The sequence below is a fragment of the Diplotaxodon limnothrissa genome, linkage group LG14 (assembly GCF_057381915.1).
Source record: "Diplotaxodon limnothrissa isolate DT_005_m linkage group LG14, D_limnothrissa_male_GT1.1, whole genome shotgun sequence".
NCBI classification, from domain to species: domain Eukaryota; kingdom Metazoa; phylum Chordata; class Actinopteri; order Cichliformes; family Cichlidae; genus Diplotaxodon; species Diplotaxodon limnothrissa.
Window position 1 is genome coordinate 9,952,456 of NC_140609.1, and position 21,452 is coordinate 9,973,907.

The 21,452-nt window shown below is 41.9% G+C and overlaps 1 protein-coding gene across 1 annotated transcript; it reads right to left on the reverse strand.

Annotated features, from left to right (window-relative positions):
* Nucleotides 1-6,767: 6,767 nt before the first annotated feature.
* Nucleotides 6,768-19,691, reverse strand: LOC146618386 (TRPM8 channel-associated factor homolog). Its single transcript, XM_085371501.1, has 11 exons — nucleotides 19,045-19,691; nucleotides 18,577-18,793; nucleotides 17,612-17,903; nucleotides 14,678-14,979; nucleotides 14,293-14,467; nucleotides 13,926-14,020; nucleotides 13,068-13,281; nucleotides 10,895-11,131; nucleotides 9,242-9,459; nucleotides 8,879-8,992; nucleotides 6,768-7,010 (listed from the first exon to the last, which is right to left on the reverse strand). Exons 1-11 carry the CDS (start codon nucleotides 19,689-19,691, stop codon nucleotides 6,768-6,770), a joined length of 2,754 nt encoding a protein of 917 aa, XP_085227627.1.
* Between the last annotated feature and the right edge of the window lie 1,761 nt (nucleotides 19,692-21,452).

Below are 21,452 nucleotides of genomic sequence, written 5' to 3' on the forward strand. Positions count from 1 at the left end.
TTAGTGGCTCCACTATCCACTAAAAATGGGTATTTTTTACCATCTATTTCTACTTGTAGCATGGGCAAATGTTCTGTGTTAGGGGACAGCTGCAGATGCAGCATCGTGTGTAGTGCTTCACACTGCTGTCCCTCATCCTCACCTGGGCCTCCCTAGTAGCGACCCAGCCGGGGATTATCAGGTGATGGGAAAAGATCATGGTGAGAATTGTAACGCACCCTTTCCCATTCTGATTCATGCTCTGGGTGTCTGCGGTTACTGGAAAACTGAGCTAAATTTGCACCTCTAGCTTGTCTGCCTTGTGGGTTATAATGTGGGTTGTAAGGCTGCGGCCTAGATGTGGGGCCATTATTGCATGCTTCTTGTGGTTGCCAGTTACCTTGACTGGAAGAGCTCTGCTGACGCCTAGTGGCGGGAACTTGTACTGCGTTCTGTGGTTGAGGCGTGTGTGACCTGTTGGTGGCTGCAAAGCGACACTCTCTGTACCAGTGTCCTGTCCTTCCACAGTAAAAACAAACATCTCTATTCTTACCATTCCGTCCTCTGAAACTTCCTTGCTGTGCTGGAGCGGGTAGTCCTGCATACATTAATTTCTCACTTTCCTCTGAGCCTTGAACATCAAAATTCAACATCATCTTAACACTGTTAGCTTTTGTGATAGTAGGAAAAAGGTCTGCACTGGCCTTCAGTTGTACAAGCTTTAAGAAAGCATCTTTACTCAATTCGTAGAGATTATTAGTAGCTGTCACTTTTAGCAACTGAGAGCATTCGGGGTGGATATTGTTCAAAAAGGTGGTGATGAAAATCTGATCATTACCATACTCTGGCATGCATGCCTCATCAGTCCAACAGTGCATAAAGCGTTTTATGAATACTAGGATAGATTCATCAGGCTTCTGTTTACACATAGTTACTGCATTTAAGTCAATTTTGTCTCTGGACATTGTGAGCAGGAATTTCTTTAGATTCTTAAAGAAATCGGCGACTTTGTCATTATTTACCCACAAAAACTCTGCAGTTGTGGATGCTTTATCATGCTTTGGGTCTAATTCACCTATCTCTTCTATGAGTTGTGACTCGGTTACTCCAGGAATGCATTGACACAATATGTACCTGTAATCCGGACCACCCAAATGGTGATATCTGGTACTTCTCTGTAGTGCAGAGACAAAGGCTGTAGGATTTTTAAGAGGATTGGGAAGCTCTTTAATAGTTGTCACTAATTCTGAGATTTTAGGGGGCTGAATACAACACTGATCTCCTATTATCATAAAGGGGTAGGCGTCATTGACGTCACTAGATTTTGGGTCTGTTTGTTTACTACCGCGAGTGTTGGCGTGAGGACCTTTGTCATTCCGGCTTTGTTTTTCCTTTTTTTCTTTTAGATAAGTCTTTATTAAAGTTCGGGTAACAGGTATTTCTTTAGCTACCTCTAAACCTCTAGCTACGATATCGTGGCGTTTCATGTGGGTGTCTATTGTGGACACTGCCTGATGCAAAAGTTTTTCTTCATAGACGTCTAAATTGTTTTTCATAAGTTCCTCACATTCTTCTTTCAAAAGTTTTTCTCTCTTTCTATGTTCTGCTAATTCTTCCTCGCGGCGTATATATTGTTTTTCCTGATCTTGTTCAATTAGGTGGCTGAGACCCGTTGCATGTGATTCAGGTTTTGTGTCACTGTCTTTTAAGCTGGTTGGATCTAAGCGCTGACGTTGTTTGCATGCGGCTGCTGCAGCAACTATTAATTCGGTCTCATCTTCGTAAGGCGGCGGGGCTGTGGGCTGAATGGCTGAGCATGCAAGACTAGCTTTTCCCGCGGTAGATTTATTTTCTATGCTGGAGCCTGCACTAGTTTTATTTGATGTAAAAGTATCTACACCTGGTTCCGGTCCCTTTTTCCATAGTGGTAACATTTGATGCATCACGTCGCGGCATTCTATCATATATTTTCTACAGGACTTTTTAAGCAGACTACTTTTCTTATCACAAATGATATTCAACATTTCTACTGACCTGTTTTCTGGCGATAATCGTTCGGGATAAGGCTCCGGAAATAAATTAGAATGCATTGAACTTATAGTCCGTAAGTTGTAAACAAAGTCAGTCACATAAGCACTCCCGCATGTTCTGGATACGTAATCATGGAAGTCTTCGCCGATTCGTGGACGTGGGTTACACGTAACCGGAAATGGGAGTCGTACTGAGCTGTTGTTTGAGACTTTAAATTTAATTTTTGTTGGTTTTACAGGTAATTTTGATTTTTTATCGGACTTGTCTGTGGTTTTTGAATTATTCTGACCCATGTTCAGTGATTTCCAGAGGGGTTTACACGCTTGAAGGATTTATGTTAGTATTTTCGCTGCGGCACAGCTGAGGTTACTTTAAATTTATTGCTAGCAATTTTTTGTTTGTGTGAGCAACTCTCACTTAGCGAGCAACTTCTCGCCTGACGAGCAACTTCTCGTAAAACAACAGGCAACTTCCTGTGTCTTTCTGCTTTTAATTTACTGCTTTTAACCCTTGTATGGTAATCGGGTCTGTGAGACCCGTTTTCAGTTTTCTTTCGTTTTTTTTTTTTTTTTTTTAACAAAATTAAATTTAATTATTTACTAGCTTTCTGTGAGTGAGCAACTTCTCACTTTTTAACGTACGTTTCAAGATAACAGGCAACTCCCTGTGTCACTCTTTGGTGAGCAACTTCTCACTTAACGAGAAGTATTTAAGACAACAGGCAACTTTCTGTGTCACTTTTCTAAGTGAGCAACTTCTCACTTTTTAGCGTACGTTTAATTAAACAATTAATTATTATTATTTTTTAAACAAAATTAAAATATTCAAGACAACAGGCAACTTCCTGTGTCCACCAACACCACACAAGGGTTAATTTACTTTATTCGGGGACTGAGGAAGTCAGTCAGTGTATCTCTCTGGATCACTAAGTGAAACTTCGTCAGCATATCCCGTTTTTTTATGGATTCGGGGACTGAGGAAGTCAGTCAGTGTATCTCTCTGGATCACTAAGTGAAACTTCGTCAGCATATCCCGTTTCTTTATGGATCGATCACTGAGAGAGGTATAATAGGTCTTTATATAAATATGAAAGACGCATATTTACCTTCTGTCAGGAATCCCACTTCTGACACCAAAATTGAAGGAAATTGCCTTCCCGGGTTTCCTCCGTGGCGTGAGCGATAAGCAGAGTTTGTCCTTTCCTTATAAGACTCCTAATTATTCAAAGTAACACTCAGGTATGCCGTTCAGCGGGGTTAGTTACGATATCGGGAGCAGTTAGGAGAACAAAGTGATACAGAAACTGTTCAGATTGCTTTCCCAGAATCAACTCAAAGGTTTATTTGATACACAGCAGTTTATATAGAGAAAAAAAAGGTTCGTGTGTCAGCTTTCCCAGTTCAAACCGGTACAGACTAAATAAGGAAACGTCTTCCTGCCTTCTGAGCAAAGTATCCCTTGTGTAGTTTATCAGTTCAGCTATAATTTATGATCATCCCAGCAAAATACACTCCTAGACATAAAATACAGAGTTCTTTCATTAGTGAATTCTGAAACAAACCACCTAGCCTTTAACGAGCCTTTTTCTAAGAGATAAGGAAGGGAGGATGGGAGTAGGGAAGTGGTCTCATCTCTGTGGTGTTTTCGACCTTGAGGTACCAGCTTGTGAGTCCTACACATTAATTCTTGGGTCACAGAGAAAGAGAAAAACAACTAGTAGATGAGCCTTATTGAGTAACAGTTTTCCTGTATAAAACAATATCCTGTAAATGCTTACCGTGGTATCAAAATACCTAACACTGTGAGCTGGAGTGTTCTGGGACGTTATATTTGGTCTTTGAATGGCTGCAATCCAGGCCATCCGTCGCCTGTTTGTCACTTCGGAAACATGGCTCGAACAATTTCTCTTCAACGACGTAATCCTATAACAACCGATCTCTTTACCCGTCGGCTTCCCGTGGCTGTCATGCGACCGGCTATTGCAGTTAATAATACAACAGCTTATTGCCATTTTTTGGGTTTCTTTTTATCGCTGTGTAACTGAGTTCAATTGAAAGCCTGCATGCGCTAGTACCTCTTGCCGCAAGTTCCCAGAATCCTTTGCGGTTTTACCCCTGAATGACGTCACATTTTCAATCTTTATCCTGGTGGGCCGGTCTCTAGTCAAAATGCCCGGGCCGATTTTTTGTCCCAGTCCAGCCTTGCCCATGAGAAATGCAAGAAATGCATTATTGCTCAGTCTGCAATATCTTTCCCAGAACAAACACCAATTGCAAATAACATACTAAAAATAAACCTGAAAATCAGTTTAAAACAGCGTACTATGTTGCAAAGAGTGAACTACCACTGGCAAAATTTAGCAGTCTTTGCAAACTTCAAAAAGCAAATGGCCTAGATCTTGGTTCCACTTGCCTCTTACCCGTGACTTCAGTGGAAATTTCAAATTCAGGATCTGACACAGACTGATTCATGTCCTACACAGTTCTTACAAGTTCATAGAAATTTCTGTTCAATTAGAACCAAGTATTTGAGTTGATGATTGTAATTTTTATACAATGTTGTAATTTGTTTTTCAACAATTTTTTGATTAATGTTTTGTTTCCTTTACAATATTATACTTTAATGAATAATATTGTAAAGGAAACAAAACAGGAAACAAAACATCAATCAAAAAAAAATTGCTCTCTTTTTTATTCGGGCTACTTAAATTTATTTTGGGCTACCAAAAACTGAAGAGTCCCTGCCCGAAGGGCTACCAGGGATTTAGAAATTTCGCGAGCCCTGAGATATATATTTTTTATTTTATTACTTTGTTGTTTCAGCAACATTAAATTTAAAAACTGTACTTTTGAGTTAAAATATATATTTATAATTTTAATAAATGACAAATTAAAAAGGCATGAACATTTTTTTGTATCGAAAAAATATCGAACCGTGACACCAAAGTATCGAACCGAACCGAACCGTGAATTTTGTGTATCGTTGCACCCCTAACAAATAGGTATGCCAATAGTAGTGTGTTAAAACAGTCTCACAAACTCTGACTAACAGAATTTGGTGACTTTGGTGAACCCTCTAGAAAATGTAACAGTCAACATTTCCCAACTAACATGATCACATTCTTTTGTTTATAAAAGAAGTTATCGGATTTAACAGCTGAATGGTTTCATTCCAATATTACAATGCATTTTATATAAAGAACAATATTGATTAACTACACAACAAAAAAATCACTTAAACTTATAATCTTTGTTTTTCAGTCTGTAGTGTTCTAAGCTTCAGTCATACTGAGCCAGAGAGGGGTGATCAGTCCAGGAAGGAGAGCTATAGTAGCCGTTTTTTATGGCCCAGCCAGAAAGTCTCAGCAAACAGGTTCATCTTTCCTGTGTTGTCACGGGGAAGTTGTTTATGTGGTGGCAAGCAGTGAACGCTTTTTTTTCAGCATCCCAGCCAAAGGAGCTACAGAAGAGAAAACAGATGTAGGGATATCTGCGAGTGAGAATATCAATCCCATTTAAACAAGGATTATACATGTGTGTGTATCCTTCATGGGGAAACAAGGACAACATATGTGATGTCATGGTTGCCATGGCATGTTTTCTCAAGGCTACACTACTACCCCAACTCTCTGCCATTTTTCAATTGACTCACAGTAACACACCATCCATATGTCTCTTGTCACCTGACACACCTGACTCCCAGTTATATTGTGTTTACTCTATCCATTCTTTCTATTGGTCGCTTCCTTTTGCCACATTCAGTTTCCCCTTCATGCAGCTCTCCATATCACCTGTAGATGTCCTCAGCCTTTCTTTCTTGACCTGTCACCCGACTCTCACATGCATCTGTTCTACTGATCTTCCCACCCACTCACACACACCTATTGATACCTGCATTTGTCTTCAACAGATAATCTTCTACAGCACAGAAAAAAACGTGAGCTCTAAAGTTTCTTTTCAGAGCTGAATGAAAAAGGAAGTGTCTGAGAGGTATAATTCACGTTTATTGGTGTTTCAGTTGTGAGCAAACAAATATCAGTGTGAAAGTAAAGACAAAGGTTTGCTTAAATAAAGTCTGACCTCTGTATTATGAACCAGCATAATTCAAATGTGCAACAGCAGATCAAATGAAAGATGCAGTTTACTTACTCACACAAAGAAAATACACATCTTCCACATCCACACTCTTACAGTATAAACCTGTAGAAAGTCCCTTGTATTCTTTTGAATATTAATTTCTTTATAAAAATTCATTTTACATAAGGAAAGGGTTGCAGTGCAAGTAAAAGAAACCGAAACAGGTTGGCAAACAGAAACCAAGAGCAAAACAGAAACATAATGCATAATGCATTGTATTTCTTTATAGAGAACAAATGATTGAAATGTATGCTATAGTAGTGCAATGCCTTGGTATGATTTCAGCCCAGAACATGTATAACAAGTCATATTTCCTGCTTGTATCTTCACATCAACTATGAAATAAAAGCAAAGATGCCACTCCTTATACCATCAAAAGTCTAGTCTACCTGGCAGTAAGTGGAAGCCTAATGTACTTCCCCTCGGGAACATGAGAATCACAAACCAGTTGCAATACTGAATTCAAACCCTGCAACCTCAGTACATCATTTCTTTTTTTCTATTCAGATACTCTAAATGTTGTTAAAACAAAACACCAGACACCAAATCAATTCACTGTGTTGCCCATCATTCACTTCAAGCTAAGATATTGGTTAAAACCACCCTTCAGTGGTCTGAGGTTTATTGATACTGGGTCATGGGGTGATTGTTCCAGGGAGGCAGCTGGGACAGCTTCTCCTCAGTGGCTGTTTCTATTGGCCAGCCCCAGGCCTTAAAGAAGCCAGTCAGGTCCATCCCCACAGTCTGGGAGAAAGTCTCAGCATACAGGTTCATCTTTCCTTTGTTGTCCTTGGGGAAGTCCTTTATGTGGTGATACGCAGCAAACACCTTCTTAAAGGCATCCCAGCCAAACCTTTCCTGGAGCTGCAGATGAGGAGACAAAAATCATAATGCTGGTAATCGTGTTACAGTGGGGCAAAAAAGTATTTAGTCAGCCACCGATTGTGCAAGTTCCCCCACTTAAAATGATGACAGAGGTCAGTAATTTGCACCAGAGGTACACTTCAACTGTGAGAGACAGAATGTGAAAAAAAAATCCATGAATTCACATGGTAGGATTTGTAAAGAATTTATTCGTAAATCAGGGTGGAAAATAAGTATTTGGTCACCTCAAACAAGGAAAATCTCTGGCTCTCACAGACCTGTAACGTCTTCTGTAAGAAGCTTTTCTGTCCCCCACTCGTTACCTGTATGAATGGCACCTGTTTGAACTCATCATCTGTATAAAAGACACCTGTCCACAGCCTCAAACAGTCAGACTCCAAACTCCGCCATGGCCAAGACCAAAGAGCTTTCGAAGGACACCAGGAAAAGTATTGTAGACCTGCACCAGACTGGGAAGAGTGAATCTACAATAGGCAAGCAGCTTGGTGTGAAAAAATCAACTGTGGGAGCAATCATCAGAAAATGGAAGACATACAAGACCACTGATAATCTCCCTCGATCTGGGGCTCCACGCAAGATCTCATCCCGTGGGGTCAAAATGATCATGAGAACGGTGAGCAAAGATCCCAGAACCACACGGGGGGACCTGGTGAATGACCTGCAGAGAGCTGGGACCAAAGTAACAAAGGTCACCATCAGTAACACACTACAACGGCAGGGAATCAAATCCTGCAGTGCCAGACGTGTTCCGCTGCTGAAGCCAGTGCATGTCCAGGCCCGTCTGAAGTTTGCCAGAGAGCACATGGATGATACAGCAGAGGATTGGGAGAATGTCATGTGGTCAGATGAAACCAAAGTAGAACTTTTTGGTATAAACTCAACTCGTCGTGTTTGGAGGAAGAAGAATACTGAGTTGCATCCCAAGAACACCATACCTACTGTGAAGCATGGGGGTGGAAACATCATGCTATGGGGCTGTTTTTCTGCCAAGGGGACAGGACGACTGATCCGTGTTAAGGACAGAATGAATGGGGCCATGTATCGTGAGATTTTGAGCCAAAACCTCCTTCCATCAGTGAGAACTTTGAAGATGAAACGAGGCTGGGTCTTCCAACATGACAATGATCCAAAACACACCGCCCGGGCAACAAAGGAGTGGCTCCGTAAGAAGCATTTGAAAGTCCTGGAGTGGCCTAGCCAGTCTCCAGACCTCAACCCCATAGAAAATCTGTGGTGGGAGTTGAAAGTCCGTGTTGCTCGGCAGCAGCCCCAAAACATCACTGCTCTCGAGAAGATCTGCATGGAGGAATGGGCCAAAATACCAGCTACTGTGTGTGCAAACCTGGTAAAGACCTATAGTAAACGTTTGACCTCTGTTATTGCCAACAAAGGTTATGTTACAAAGTATTGAGTTGTATTTTTGTTATTGACCAAATACTTATTTTCCACCCTGATTTACGAATAAATTCTTTACAAATCCTACCATGTGGATTCATGGATTTTTTTTTCACATTCTGTCTCTCACAGTTGAAGTGTACCTCTGGTGCAAATTACTGACCTCTGTCATCATTTTAAGTGGGGGAACTTGCACAATCGGTGGCTGACTAAATACTTTTTTGCCCCACTGTATGTGCACTCCAGTGTGGACAAAGGACTGACTGTTAAGATACTGTTTATAATTATGTCTCCACACTTTCTTAAAAGTGACTTAATGGAAAACATTTCTTGAACTCTCCTTGTTTCACACTCTGCTTTCAGTTTTATATGCAATCATTTTTTTTCCTATGGAAGCAGGTCACTCCAGTGTGGACAAAGGACAGTTTCTCTACAGAGCAGAATTCTCTCACCTGCATATATGTTTCCAGAGCCACCCACATGCTCCAGCTCTCAGGTGTCCTGTCTCCCGCGACGTAATCCTTGGCTCGACTTTGTCGATTTTCTGCAGTCATAGCTCCATGAGCCTGCATTAAAAACATGGAATGAGATGATTGTAAAATATTTTACTTTTAGTCATTTATTCGACTTTGTCGGTGTGCTGAAGTCATGGCTCCTTCAGTCTGCATTAAACAACATGGGATGAGATGATTGTAAAATATTGTACTCTAAAACATAGTTAAGTGGTTTGTCATCATATAACATCAAAGAAGTTATCATAAAAAGCGTAACAATATAAGATGTTTCTGGCCATTTGTCTTTGTCATTTACTCCACCTTCTCCCTGTCGACGCCCAGCACCTCTTCATTCACATACACTGACCACAGGTTGCATGTACACTCTGTGGTGTTTGGTGGGAACTCCCAGCAAGCTCTCTGTTGATTGTGTCCCAGTTCATGGATGGGGCCCCACATTGGATTACCTTTTTTGACGCCGACCAGTTCATGAGCTGTCATTTTGTGTGCCATGATTGGATAACCTGCATGCATCCAGCCTGAACAGAAAAAGAGCAATAAACAGTGGTATAGTGATAATTCTTTCAGATTTTACAGCATTGATAGACAAAAAAAAAAAGAGAGAGAGAGAATGCCATTGTATCTATCTGAGCAAAGAACCAAACAAAATCATCATTACTCTATAGTTGATCACTGAAAGGGTGACTGTAGCTCAGGTGGCAGAGCAGGTCAGCTACTAACCAGAAGGTTGGTGGTTTGATCCCAGGCTGCTCCTGTCTGCATGCCAAATATCCTTGGGCGAGATACTAACCCCATGTTGCTCTCCGATGCATTCATCAGAGTGTGAATGGTAGCTACTTAGCACTTAAGAGTTCAGAAAAAAAAGTGCTTGTGTGAATGGGTGTGATTGGGTGAATGAATTAGTTGTATAAAGCGCTTTGAGTGGTCAGAAAGAGTAGAAAAGCGCTATATAAGAACCAGTCCATTTACCAAGTGTGAATAGTGGCAGAATGCCCGAACTCCCCAGCAACCTTCACCACAGCTCATCTGAGCTTTCAAGTGGGTTGTTGGAGCAGAGCATCTACAGGCTGGACAGCAGCTGCCTCCTATTCACACCTACATGGGTGACATGAAATTGAAGCCCAGCAAATCTTGGAGCTTATCTTTTGCAGGCTATCCATGTAATATCCACTCCAGTGCTGGCAGAGCAATCAGTCAAACATTCAGGGCAGTGATAGAATGGGAGGTTTAAAGACTCAGACCATATTGACTAACTGAGGAAGAAACGCCTTGTTGTCATAGATAGAACCTGCTACTCTCGCAAATTCAAAAAATACGGTGTTGGCAGTTCGTATTACTCTCCCATTTGTTGTGGCTTTCAACACTCTGTGAGGTTCCGATCACAAGACATAGCAGCCGATGCAGAACAAGGTGTACCTAGGTATTTCATGTAGAGGTGGGTTGCAGAGGACAACAATCGGGTCCCCGAGAAGAAAATGTGGATTCAAGCCATCACTATCAGAAGCTGATGAGTGAAGCAGTAATTGGCTTTGGAAGGAAAGGAAGTACACCAAATGGGCTGCAAGATGTCTGACATGAGGGGTTGAAGCAGAGGGAGCAGACTTGGGATGGCAGGTATTCAACTTGAGCTTTCAGGAGAGTCCACACTGATTTCTTGGTTGGTTACTGTTTTCTTCTTCTGAGTCTGGCTTCCTGTTCCCAGTGACTCCATCCCAAGCAAATAAGAATGAATTACTCAATTAAAACAATTAATTCCTTCAAAGGAGTGTTAGCTGTGTTAGGAGCTAACACTCCTGAGTGTTAGGAGTGCCAGCTGGTCCAAAGACTGGTCCACATGTAACCAGTCAGTCACCCAGCGTTTTTTTGGTCAGGCCTTATGTTCTTGGGAGTCTCTAAGAACAAGCAAATAAGTGCAATGTGTGTACTGTACAACATGAGGCACAATGCACTTACCGTGAGAAATCTGCACATCTGCCACAAAGCGCTCCTTGCGGGGAAATTTGTGTGGTTTGGCAGCCAGATCTGCAATGGCCCTCATCATTTCATCCCACAGAGCAGCCAGCTCATCTGGGCGCTCCAGATCCCGAACAACATCTGCTGGTATGGTGAGAATAATGTTTTCAAACTCCAACTCTGCCCAGGGTGAAGGAGCCGTGCGCAGCATTAACCACTGAGCTGCAGTTGTCACACCTGAAAAGAGCAAAGAGAGGAGTGGATCTACTAAAATGCTTCAGGCTATAACATATACAGGGAGTGCAGAATTATTAGGCAAATGAGTATTTTGTCCACATCATCCTCTTCATGCATGTTGTCTTACTCCAAGCTGTATAGGCTCGAAAGCCTACTACCAATTAAGCATATTAGGTGATGTGCATCTCTGTAATGAGAAGGGGTGTGGTCTAATGACATCAACACCCTATATCAGGTGTGCATAATTATTAGGCAACGTCCTTTCCTTTGGCAAAATGGGTCAAAAGAAGGACTTGACAGGCTCAGAAAAGTCAAAAATAGTGAGATATCTTGCAGAGGGATGCAGCAGTCTCAAAATTGCAAAGCTTCTGAAGCGTGATCATCGAACAATCAAGCGTTTCATTCAAAATAGTCAACAGGGTCGCAAGAAGCGTGTGGAAAAACCAAGGCGCAAAATAACTGCCCATGAACTGAGAAAAGTCAAGTGTGCAGCTGCCAAGATGCCACTTGCCACCAGTTTGGCCATATTTCAGAGCTGCAACATCACTGGAGTGCCCAAAAGCACAAGGTGTGCAATACTCAGAGACATGGCCAAGGTAAGAAAGGCTGAAAGACGACCACCACTGAACAAGACACACAAGCTGAAACGTCAAGACTGGGCCAAGAAATATCTCGAGACTGATTTTTCTAAGGTTTTATGGACTGATGAAATGAGAGTGAGTCTTGATGGGCCAGATGGATGGGCCCGTGGCTGGATTGGTAAAGGGCAGAGAGCTCCGACTCAGACACCAGCAAGGTGGAGGTGGAGTACTGGTTTGGGCTGGTATCATCAAAGATGAGCTTGTGAGGCCTTTTCGGGTTGAGGATGGAGTCAAGCTCAACTCCCAGTCCTACTGCCAGTTTCTGGAAGACACCTTCTTCAAGCAGTGGTACAGGAAGAAGTCTGCATCCTTCAAGAAAAACATGATTTCCATGCAGGACAATGCTCCATCACACGCGTCCAAGTACTCCACAGCGTGGCTGGCAAGAAAGGGTATAAAAGAAGAAAAACTAATGACATGGCCACCTTGTTCACCTGATCTGAACCCCATTGAGAACCTGTGGTCCATCATCAAATGTGAGATTTACAAGGAGGGAAAACAGTACACCTCTCTGAACAGTGTCTGGGAGGCTGTGGTTGCTGCTGCACGCAATGTTGATGGTGAACAGATCAAAACACTGACAGAATCCATGGATGGCAGGCTTTTGAGTGTCCTTGCAAAGAAAGGTGGCTATATTGGTCGCTGATTTGTTTTTGTTTTGTTTTTGAATGTCAGAAATGTATATTTGTGAATGTGGAGATGTTATATTGGTTTCACTGGTAAAAATAAATAATTGAAATGGGTATATATTTGTTTTTTGTTAATTGCCTAATAATTGTGCACAGTAATAGTCACCTGCACACACAGATATCCCCCTAAAATAGCTAAAACTAAAAACAAACTAAAAACTACTTCCAAAAACATTCAGCTTTGATATTAATGAGTTTTTTGGGTTCATTGAGAACATGGTTGTTGTTCAATAATAAAATTATTCCTCAAAAATACAACTTGCCTAATAATTCTGCACTCCCTGTATAAAAAAGGACTAGGGGTTAGCTAGCTTTAACTTAAAGTTAGCTAATGTCCCATACTAGATAAATTACAAACTTGTGTCACATCAAGATCTACAGAGACAAATAACGACTTTATAATGATGAGGTTTCATAGATAACAATGGTCCACAGGAAATTAATGCTCATGATATAAATCACAGTCTTTTCATTTTATACAGTACATTATACATTATGACGTACACAATTATTGTTCAGTTAGTAGCTTTGATTAACAGTTAAGAAACCCTGTTTCACTGTTACTTGGATAAACACATATTACAGTTCTATCCACCACAGACTCACCAGACTTGTAATATGGAGCAGGTACAGCCATCTGCACTATGACCTCCAACCCCTTCACTTGTGTTTTGGGTGGGGCCACCAGGTAAATGAGTCCTCCCCACAGGTTCCAAACCTGTATCATCTGTGCAGTGACAGGAAATCGCTCATGGACAGATGGTGGTCTCTTCAGCTCGTCATTATGATGCAGTGAGTCAGTTTGACATCCTATCTGAATCTGCAGAAGAAAAGGAAAATGCATTATTAGCATGTGTTAGTTAACTGAATAGGTGCCAGAAACTGCAGTCTCTCTCTTTTTTAAGCCTTAGATTTTGGACCATTGCCGCATTGCCTGATAGGAATCTCCCTGCCAAATCTGATCTTTCTACCAAATTTTTTTTTACATTTTTAAAGTAATTATAACTGCAGTTATGTTTTTGTATCTGCGTGACCTTGTTAAATTGGGTAACTTGACTCTGTCTCATCCCAATATGGTCATTTGCAATTAAAAAAAAAAACCCAACATGATTGTAGCCAGAGTACTGAAGTTGAGGCTTTAAGCTTTAAAACCAGTGGGTGATGTCACCCACCCATTAGATATAGGTGGATTGATATTGAAGGCTGAGGCATGCCATATCATTATACTGCTGGGGGCAGTCTAGTGGGCTTGACTGGAATCTCAGCTTATACTTATGATGGTCTATAATCTTCAAAGTATCACATCAGGCTAGAAAATGCATATTTAAAATAAATAATGAGAATAAAATATTGTGGACCCCAACCTTTAGGAGGCATCCCGATTAGATGCCTCCTGAGGACAGAGACTTACATGGGGTCAGCATTATCACTGAAATTAAAATCAATTGACTTCATATGCTGTACCTTCCAATCCTTGTTGACGATCTGAGGTGGTATAGCGATGTAGGTCTTCATACCAGGAGAGAGGTAGAGACCTGTGCTGATCCACTCTTCCCCATCTGAAACACAATTATGTTTAAAAAATAAAACAACACAGTCAGGGACATTTGCAGGTATAAAATCAGTATTTTAAAAACTGTATTTCACAGTTTTCAGTGTCTACAGTGAGGTTCACAGATTAAAACTGTGTAACATTAAGTAACAAACATTGCTGCATCATGGTTAACATTGCTATGTGATTCAAATGTGTTAGCAAAACAATAACCACTGTACACATATTGTAAATTGTAAACTTATAACCAGTTCACATAACACAGCGGAGAGATCTGACCTGCTGTATTGACATCAACCTTGATCCGGTGGTTATAGACAACAGGCATCATTGGGTTGTCCTTAATGAGGTAGGGCAGGAGAGCGTCAGGGTCTGAGGAAACCTTATATACCTGGGTACCCACAGCGAGGAGGAGGTGGTCTTTGGGACTCTTTACAGGGCAGCTGTCACTCACCTTGAAAATGAATAGTGAATGTTATAAAAATTATCTTTCGCACATTATCACAGCATCTGCAGCCAAAAAAAAAAAAAACTACCAAAACCAAACATTCATAGATTGGGCAGCTGTCAGTCATTGATCACTTATAGCTGTGAGAAGTCAACAGCACTGTTTCATTCTTTTGGAATTTTTTTTTAAGATGATCATATTATGTTGTCTACTCACTTCTGGCAGGCCTGATGTTATTAATATATCCGTGAGTGTGGCCAAAACTTGTCTGTAGTGGGAGGAGTCATGGGCTTTCATCTGCAAGTAGACGTTGCAGTCGTTGCCCAGCTTTTTCAGATATCTCTCCTCATGCTGGCTAAGTTCTTCACCTGTAGTCACATGGGCAGCGAAGCGGTTTAGAAGGTGGCGGAAGTGGTAGCTGTCTTTAATAGCCTGGCTGGGTACAGGGGCTTTGTATGATCCTCCTCCGATTGTTGCTCCCAACAGGCTCAATCCCATTTGGTTCAGGATCTTGTTCCCTGGAAGATATTAAAGCAAATCTGACTTAAAATACTCTCGTTTACTGTTGGAAGTGTAATGACTTTGGTTTTTTCATTAAACTGCAGAAGGTTGTTTTTTTTTGCCCAAGATGTGCCACCTTATCATCACTGTAGGCTATTAGAGCTCTGTATGTATATAATAAAAGAGCTTTGTGATGTTTTTATGAGCAATCATGGCTTGTAGTGTAAAATGATTTAAATGATACAGGCAAACTATAAAAACACTACCAGAAATTTTGAGTTTGAAAACAAGCCCAAAAATATTTTTTCACATTTAGTGACTCATGTATACCACATACAGTTAGGTCCATAATTTGTTGGACAAGAGAAGACTCCAACTGTCAGTTTCAAGAGGAAAAATGCATGGTCCATTCTGGCCGTGAATAAGCTTTTTAGCCTTGCAGGACTTCTGGAAACAATGCTGGGTCAATAATAATAATAATTAGTAGTAGTAGTAGTATCAGTAGTAGTAGTAGTAGTAGTATCAGTAGTAGTAGTAGTAGTAGTATCATTTCCCCAGGGCAGTCACCCGTAAACTGTGCGAGTGACTCCAGCAGATTCCAAGACCAACATCCGAGATCTCTATCAAGAAGTGTACAGTCCAGGAAGCACTAAAGATACTGTGCAGAATACTTAATCTCTTAGTAGAGAGATTAGAGGAACCGAGCTTGAAAGATAAAGTATGTCAGCAGAGTGAGTGGTATTTTGAACTGACACCACTGTAATGTTACTTTGGTGACTTATTGGCCCACATACACCTACATGATTACCAGCCAGCAATAAATGTCCTAAAAGGAAGGAAATCTCAGTCTTGTATCCTGACCAGCACTCAGGGGTAAGTATTGACAACCCTCGAGTGCAAAACAGAGCTCTTATTCCTCAATTCCTCATTTTCATGTCTGATTTCCTGGGAAACAGCACAGCGATATGTGTGTGTAGCTTTCTATCATCCAGAGCTTTAAAAAAATAAAGGCAACTGGATTTTATTTAAGTTTGTGGAGATGTTTTAGCTCTTATCATGATGCATTTTCAGTTCTAAAAACTACAGTTGGAGAGTCCCAGGTACTTAACCTCTAGTGGGGGTTTTCTGCTTTGGAGGTGGAAGTAAAGGTTGCTGACCCACTGTTGATTATGTGAGTCATTAAATGAGCCAAGGTGTGAAAAAAGGCATGGGTCCTTACCTCCTTACCATCACTAGTCGTTAAGGGTGAAACCACTGTAAAGCCTTGCCTAACTACATCATGTAACCATTTTAGGTCAGATAGGACAAGATGTGAGTAGTGTGAGTTCACTTGGTACATAGGTTGGTCTATGTAAGGGATTTGGGGAAACTAGGGGACTATAGGAACGACCTCCACTTTAACCTGAGACGCAGACAGACTGAATCTCACACTGGTTCCCAGGAGTTTGTGCCTTCGTTCTACACTCAAGGACATGGACCTGAAAAGATCTTATGGGAAGCACAGAAACAGCTCCTGAGTAAAAGGATAGGATGGGTCCATTTCACCATAGATGCACTCCGAAACAAGATCAGCCAGACCCTGAAGGAATTTAGAACATTCTTACCATCCTCCATTGTAGAAGAAGTTTCAAAGTTGATGGACAAAGGTCAGTTGGTACAACACATCAAAGGCCAAAGACAAATCAGGATTAAGCTTTCAGCAACCTTCTCTAGTGCAGGAAAACTCACCACCAGGTGGTGATCAGTTGACAGCTCGACTCCTCTTTTCACCCGAGTGTCCAGAACATATGGCCACAGGTCTGGTGATATAATTATAAAATCGATCATTGACATTCCCCGACCCAAAAGCACAGGGAACAAACCTTCTTTTCCACCAGGAGAAACACCAACGTACAGGCAGCAAGCCAAGGGGATACAGATACCCACCCCAGCCCACTGCGTCTCACCAAGGGCAACTCCAGACTGAGACAGAGTCCAGCCCTTCTCCAGGGGTCTGCTTCCAGAGCCCAAGCCATGCTTTGAGGTGAGCCCGACTATATCTAGCCAGTACATCTCAACCTCATGCACTAACTCAGGCTCCTTCCCCACCAGAGAGGTGACATTCCATGCCCCAATCACTAGTTTAGGTAGTGGGGGATCAGTCCACCAGGGCATCCACTCCTGGCCACTGCCCAACACACATTGCACCCGACCCCTACAGCATCTCCTGCTGGTTGTGAGTCTACAGGACAATGGGCCGATGTCCCTTTTCTGGGCTCTGTCTGGCAAGGCTACATGGACTAAGGCCTAGCTGCCAGATGCTTGCCTTCAGGCACCCTTCCCGGGCCTTGCTCCAGGGCGGGGCTCTGGAATTCTCTGTACTGGAAGCTGGGAAGTCATTGCTGAGGAGATCACATTTATTGGAACTGCTTTGGACTGCATTATTTTACACTGTAACCAAATTCCCTGTCTGCGAGTCCTGCGTTAGGTCCTGCTTTTCTGACATACTTGGCAGACTCAGCCTAGAGGCAATACACTCTCCTTACTCGAAAGAATGCTAATTAAAGTCAAGAAGTTATAAGTCATATTATCTGGGCCAGGAGCAACCAGATCCTTAACTTTATATATCTTTATAACTTTATATATCACTCTTGTCGTGCATTTTCATACCTGAGAATTCCGTTAGCACATTTTTCCCAGCATTTGAATGAGCCCACCACCAGGCATGTCCTCCAATCAGCAGGCCTCCTCCCTCTGCCACAAAGTTTTGGATTTCCTCCAAATGCTCAGTGATATATGCTGTACACACAAACACACTGAGGTCTTTCCTGAAGTTTGTCTTCTCACACTTCAGCCCTGAATCACTGAGAACTTTGAGTGCAGGATCCATCATTACACCAACAACCCCTCTGCGGCCTTCATCCAACCAGTGAATGGCATTTTTCCAAATTGGAGCCATACTCTAAAAGAATAGAAGAAAAGCAGCAACAATACAGTCATGTGTTTAATAATCTTTGCAAGTTTACAATTCCACTATTCATTTACTCTCACATTCACACTGGTGGAGGCAAGCTACAGTTGTAGCAGACAGAAGCGAGGCTGCCATATCGCACCATCGGCCCCTCTGGCCATCACCAGTAGGTGAAGTGTCTTGCCCAAGGACACAACGACCGAGACTGTCCGAGCCGGGGCTCGAACCGGCAGCCTTCCGGTTACAAGACAGACTGCCAACTCTTTGAGCCACGATCGCTCCAGATTATCTGATATATAAAAGGTTTGGGAGATTAGCAGAAATATTTAACTCTTTGAGAACTACTTCCTGTTAACTCCTAACCCTATCAGGATATGTGAATTTTAGGGCATTTGAAATGTTTTACTTAAAGGTAACTATATTTACATTTTTTAAATGTAAATTTATTTTTTACTTCCAAACACTAGGGTAATCCGTAGGGAACTGCTAATGTAGACAAATGTAATGTACACCGAAATAAATGTTGAAAGGAAGCATATTTACTGTCTAAGCTGAAACATGCTATCTATAAAATAGTGCATTCGTGTACAATAGGAGCAAATTCCTGTTATATGTTCATGAAAAAAGCTTTAATTTAAATTCTAGTTCAAGGTGTCAACTTTACCTCAAGTCCCAGAAATCCTTCATGTGAAATCAAAATGACTCGTCCCTGTCCATAATAGGCTCCTGCGAGGAATGCCCGTCCATCATGTGTAGTACCGATGGGAAAAGCTAGCGGTCCATGGACTAGAACCTCAGAAGCAGTTGACCCCTGCGGGAGCTCGAACTCTGAAATTCCCTGGAGTAAGAACTCTAAGTCATCCTCAAAATCCTTACCTATGCTGCATTTGAAAGAGGGAAGAATAAAAGGGGAAAGACATTTTAAGAAGGAAAGACAGTCTATGGAATGTATTTTGTTTGCATTTTAATTTTTTACACTCTAGAAATGGGTAAATGGATATAGAATAAAATATATTTAACAACTAACAGAAAAAAAAATCTGTTTGCTTCAGTGACAGATAAGCTGTTTACTTTTGATAAAATTGTAATCTTTGTTTATGTGCAGTAAAGCAGAACCAACAGAATCACTCACACCACAGACATCCAGGAGGACGGGATCTGAGGGTAGACAGGCAAGTTCTCCGCCTCACCACAGTTCTTAGAAAAGTAGATTCCTGCCACTCCCGACACTTTATTCCCATCAAACTGATGCAGTGCGTTCTCTTTGGGGTGATCTGCAGCCCAACTCCACGCTTGTCCAGCTATCAGCACCCCTCCTCCAGCTTTCAGAAACGTCACCAGCTCCATTGAGTCTGAGCCCACACTGTAGGCATCGGTCACATAAACACCAACTCCCAGGTTGTCACTGAAAGCTCCCACAACTTCTACTTGGAAGCTGGATTTTTGAAGGTTATTAGCAACTGCACTGACATTTCTGTGCACCCTTACAGAGAGGTTATCAGATCCATCACCTCTCAGCCAGGTCAGAGCATTTTCTACCAGAGCAGGAAAGGCTGTCAAGTAGCCCTCATGACCCAGGACCACAATCCTTCCACTGCCGTACAGAGAGGCAGCCATCAGCACCTGACCTCGGCTGTTCATTGCTAAAGGAAAAGCATGGTCTCCGATCAGCAACAGGTCAGTGGGAACATAGGATCCCTGTAGGTCCAGCTCCTTCAGGCCTCTCATCAGGGAGGCGTAGGCCTCTTCATGTTGGTTTTGGAAGGACTGGTTGGACATGGCCTGTAGGATTTGTAATTTGAAGACAAAGAAGAAGGTGCCGAAGAAGGCAGAGAGCAAGATATCAGGAGAAGTTATCTTAGCCCCTGAGGTTCAACTCTTCTTATGTAGAAGTTGTCCTGTAGTTGTCCTTGTTCTGTCAAATGAGAGCAGGAATAGGAGGAGTGCCTACTTCAGGTGCCCTAATAATAAGGGGAGGGTTTACTGTGATGACAAACCCATGGACAAACAAATGGCCAGAGCTAAATTAAACATCAGATTCATAGAAAAATATCAGCAGTGGATAAGCTTTCTCAGAATAGGAATGATGTTTCACTGTGGCTGAATACACACCCTAAAAGAGGATTAAGCAAAACCTGCTCATCATGTCGCTTGAAGTTAACTAGTGTGAATGATACGAACACAACAGAAAAAACTCACACAATACACTCACCATGTTGCAATTCTGACCACAAACATGCGTGTTTGTGACACCATGTATATCCTGGTGTCACTGAGGAAGCCCTCACTTCCTCAGTGAGGGCTTGCTCCAGCTGGGAGAATTGACATGATGTTTTCAAATGCCAACGCTGAAGGCAGTGCAGCAACCACCACATTTCAGAAATGAAAGCTGCATTTGTGTATTGTAAACTGAGTCTAAGTCTGATACTAAGGTAACTTTTTGAATCTTAAATTGTACATATTTAAGATTCAGTTTGTGTCAAACTGCAACAAACACTCCACACTCTGACTGGCACAGTCGAAGTAAGAAACTATATATTCTACTATTCAACCACTAAGATTTCCTGACTCGGAGCAACATGTAAATCTAAGCATGAGGCAGATCTACTGTACACAGGTAAATTCTGTTTGCCAGGACAAAAAATAACCTGCACTGAGAAGTGAATGGTCCTAAATGTTCCATCACGCTGGACAAACAAGCCAAATTCCCTACATCTCTTTAAGAAGGCAACACAGAAACATGCATAGATGATGTCATGGTTGTCATGGATTTGTCCCTTTCAAGGTTACTCCCTTCCACCACACCCTGTCCTTCCTTCCCTGCCTCACAGTAACCTAACACCTTAGGGAAATGAGGATCAGGGTAAGCTTGTCTGCAGTCTGAGCTGACTGTGAAGAGCTTTTTAACCTCTTAAAACAGTGTGGGGCATTTTAGCAGGCTCCTCAGCCTCAACACCTGGCTTCAGAATAAACATAGGTTTTATTGGCAATTTTAATCTGTTGTTCCCTTTTTAGGACAGATGAAAACCAGCCCAACTGGTTAGTTGGCTCATTTCTAGCAGTTGACATGCTGTATATTGTCCATTTTGCTACACGTGACTGCCTCTGGAGCCTTCTTCCCCTTCTCAGCCATGAGTAGTTCTGTTTTATCTGCCAGCTTTGTTAGGATGCCTGGGTCGTTGACCCAGGATTTTTGAGTTTATTATATTATTTATCTTTTCTAGTCTTTGGTTTCTTTGTTAGAGTTCTTTCTTATGGTTTAGGTCTCTGTGTAATCCTTAGTTGCTGTCTCCCCTGTCTGCTGTATCCCCGTGTCCAGTCAGCGTCTGTCCTGGTCCCACGTCTCTGTTCTCTCTGTTGTAGTGCCTGCCTGTGAGTCTGTGTCTGTATGTTCAGTCTGTGTTATGTTTCCTGTTTTGAAGGTCCTTGTCTTATGTTAATGTGTCTGGTTTTGCTTCTCCTGTTTCGTTAGGCCTGATTTGCCCCAGCGGTGTTTCCCTCCTGTTACCCATTCCCTGATTGCTTCCTCTGTGTATTTAA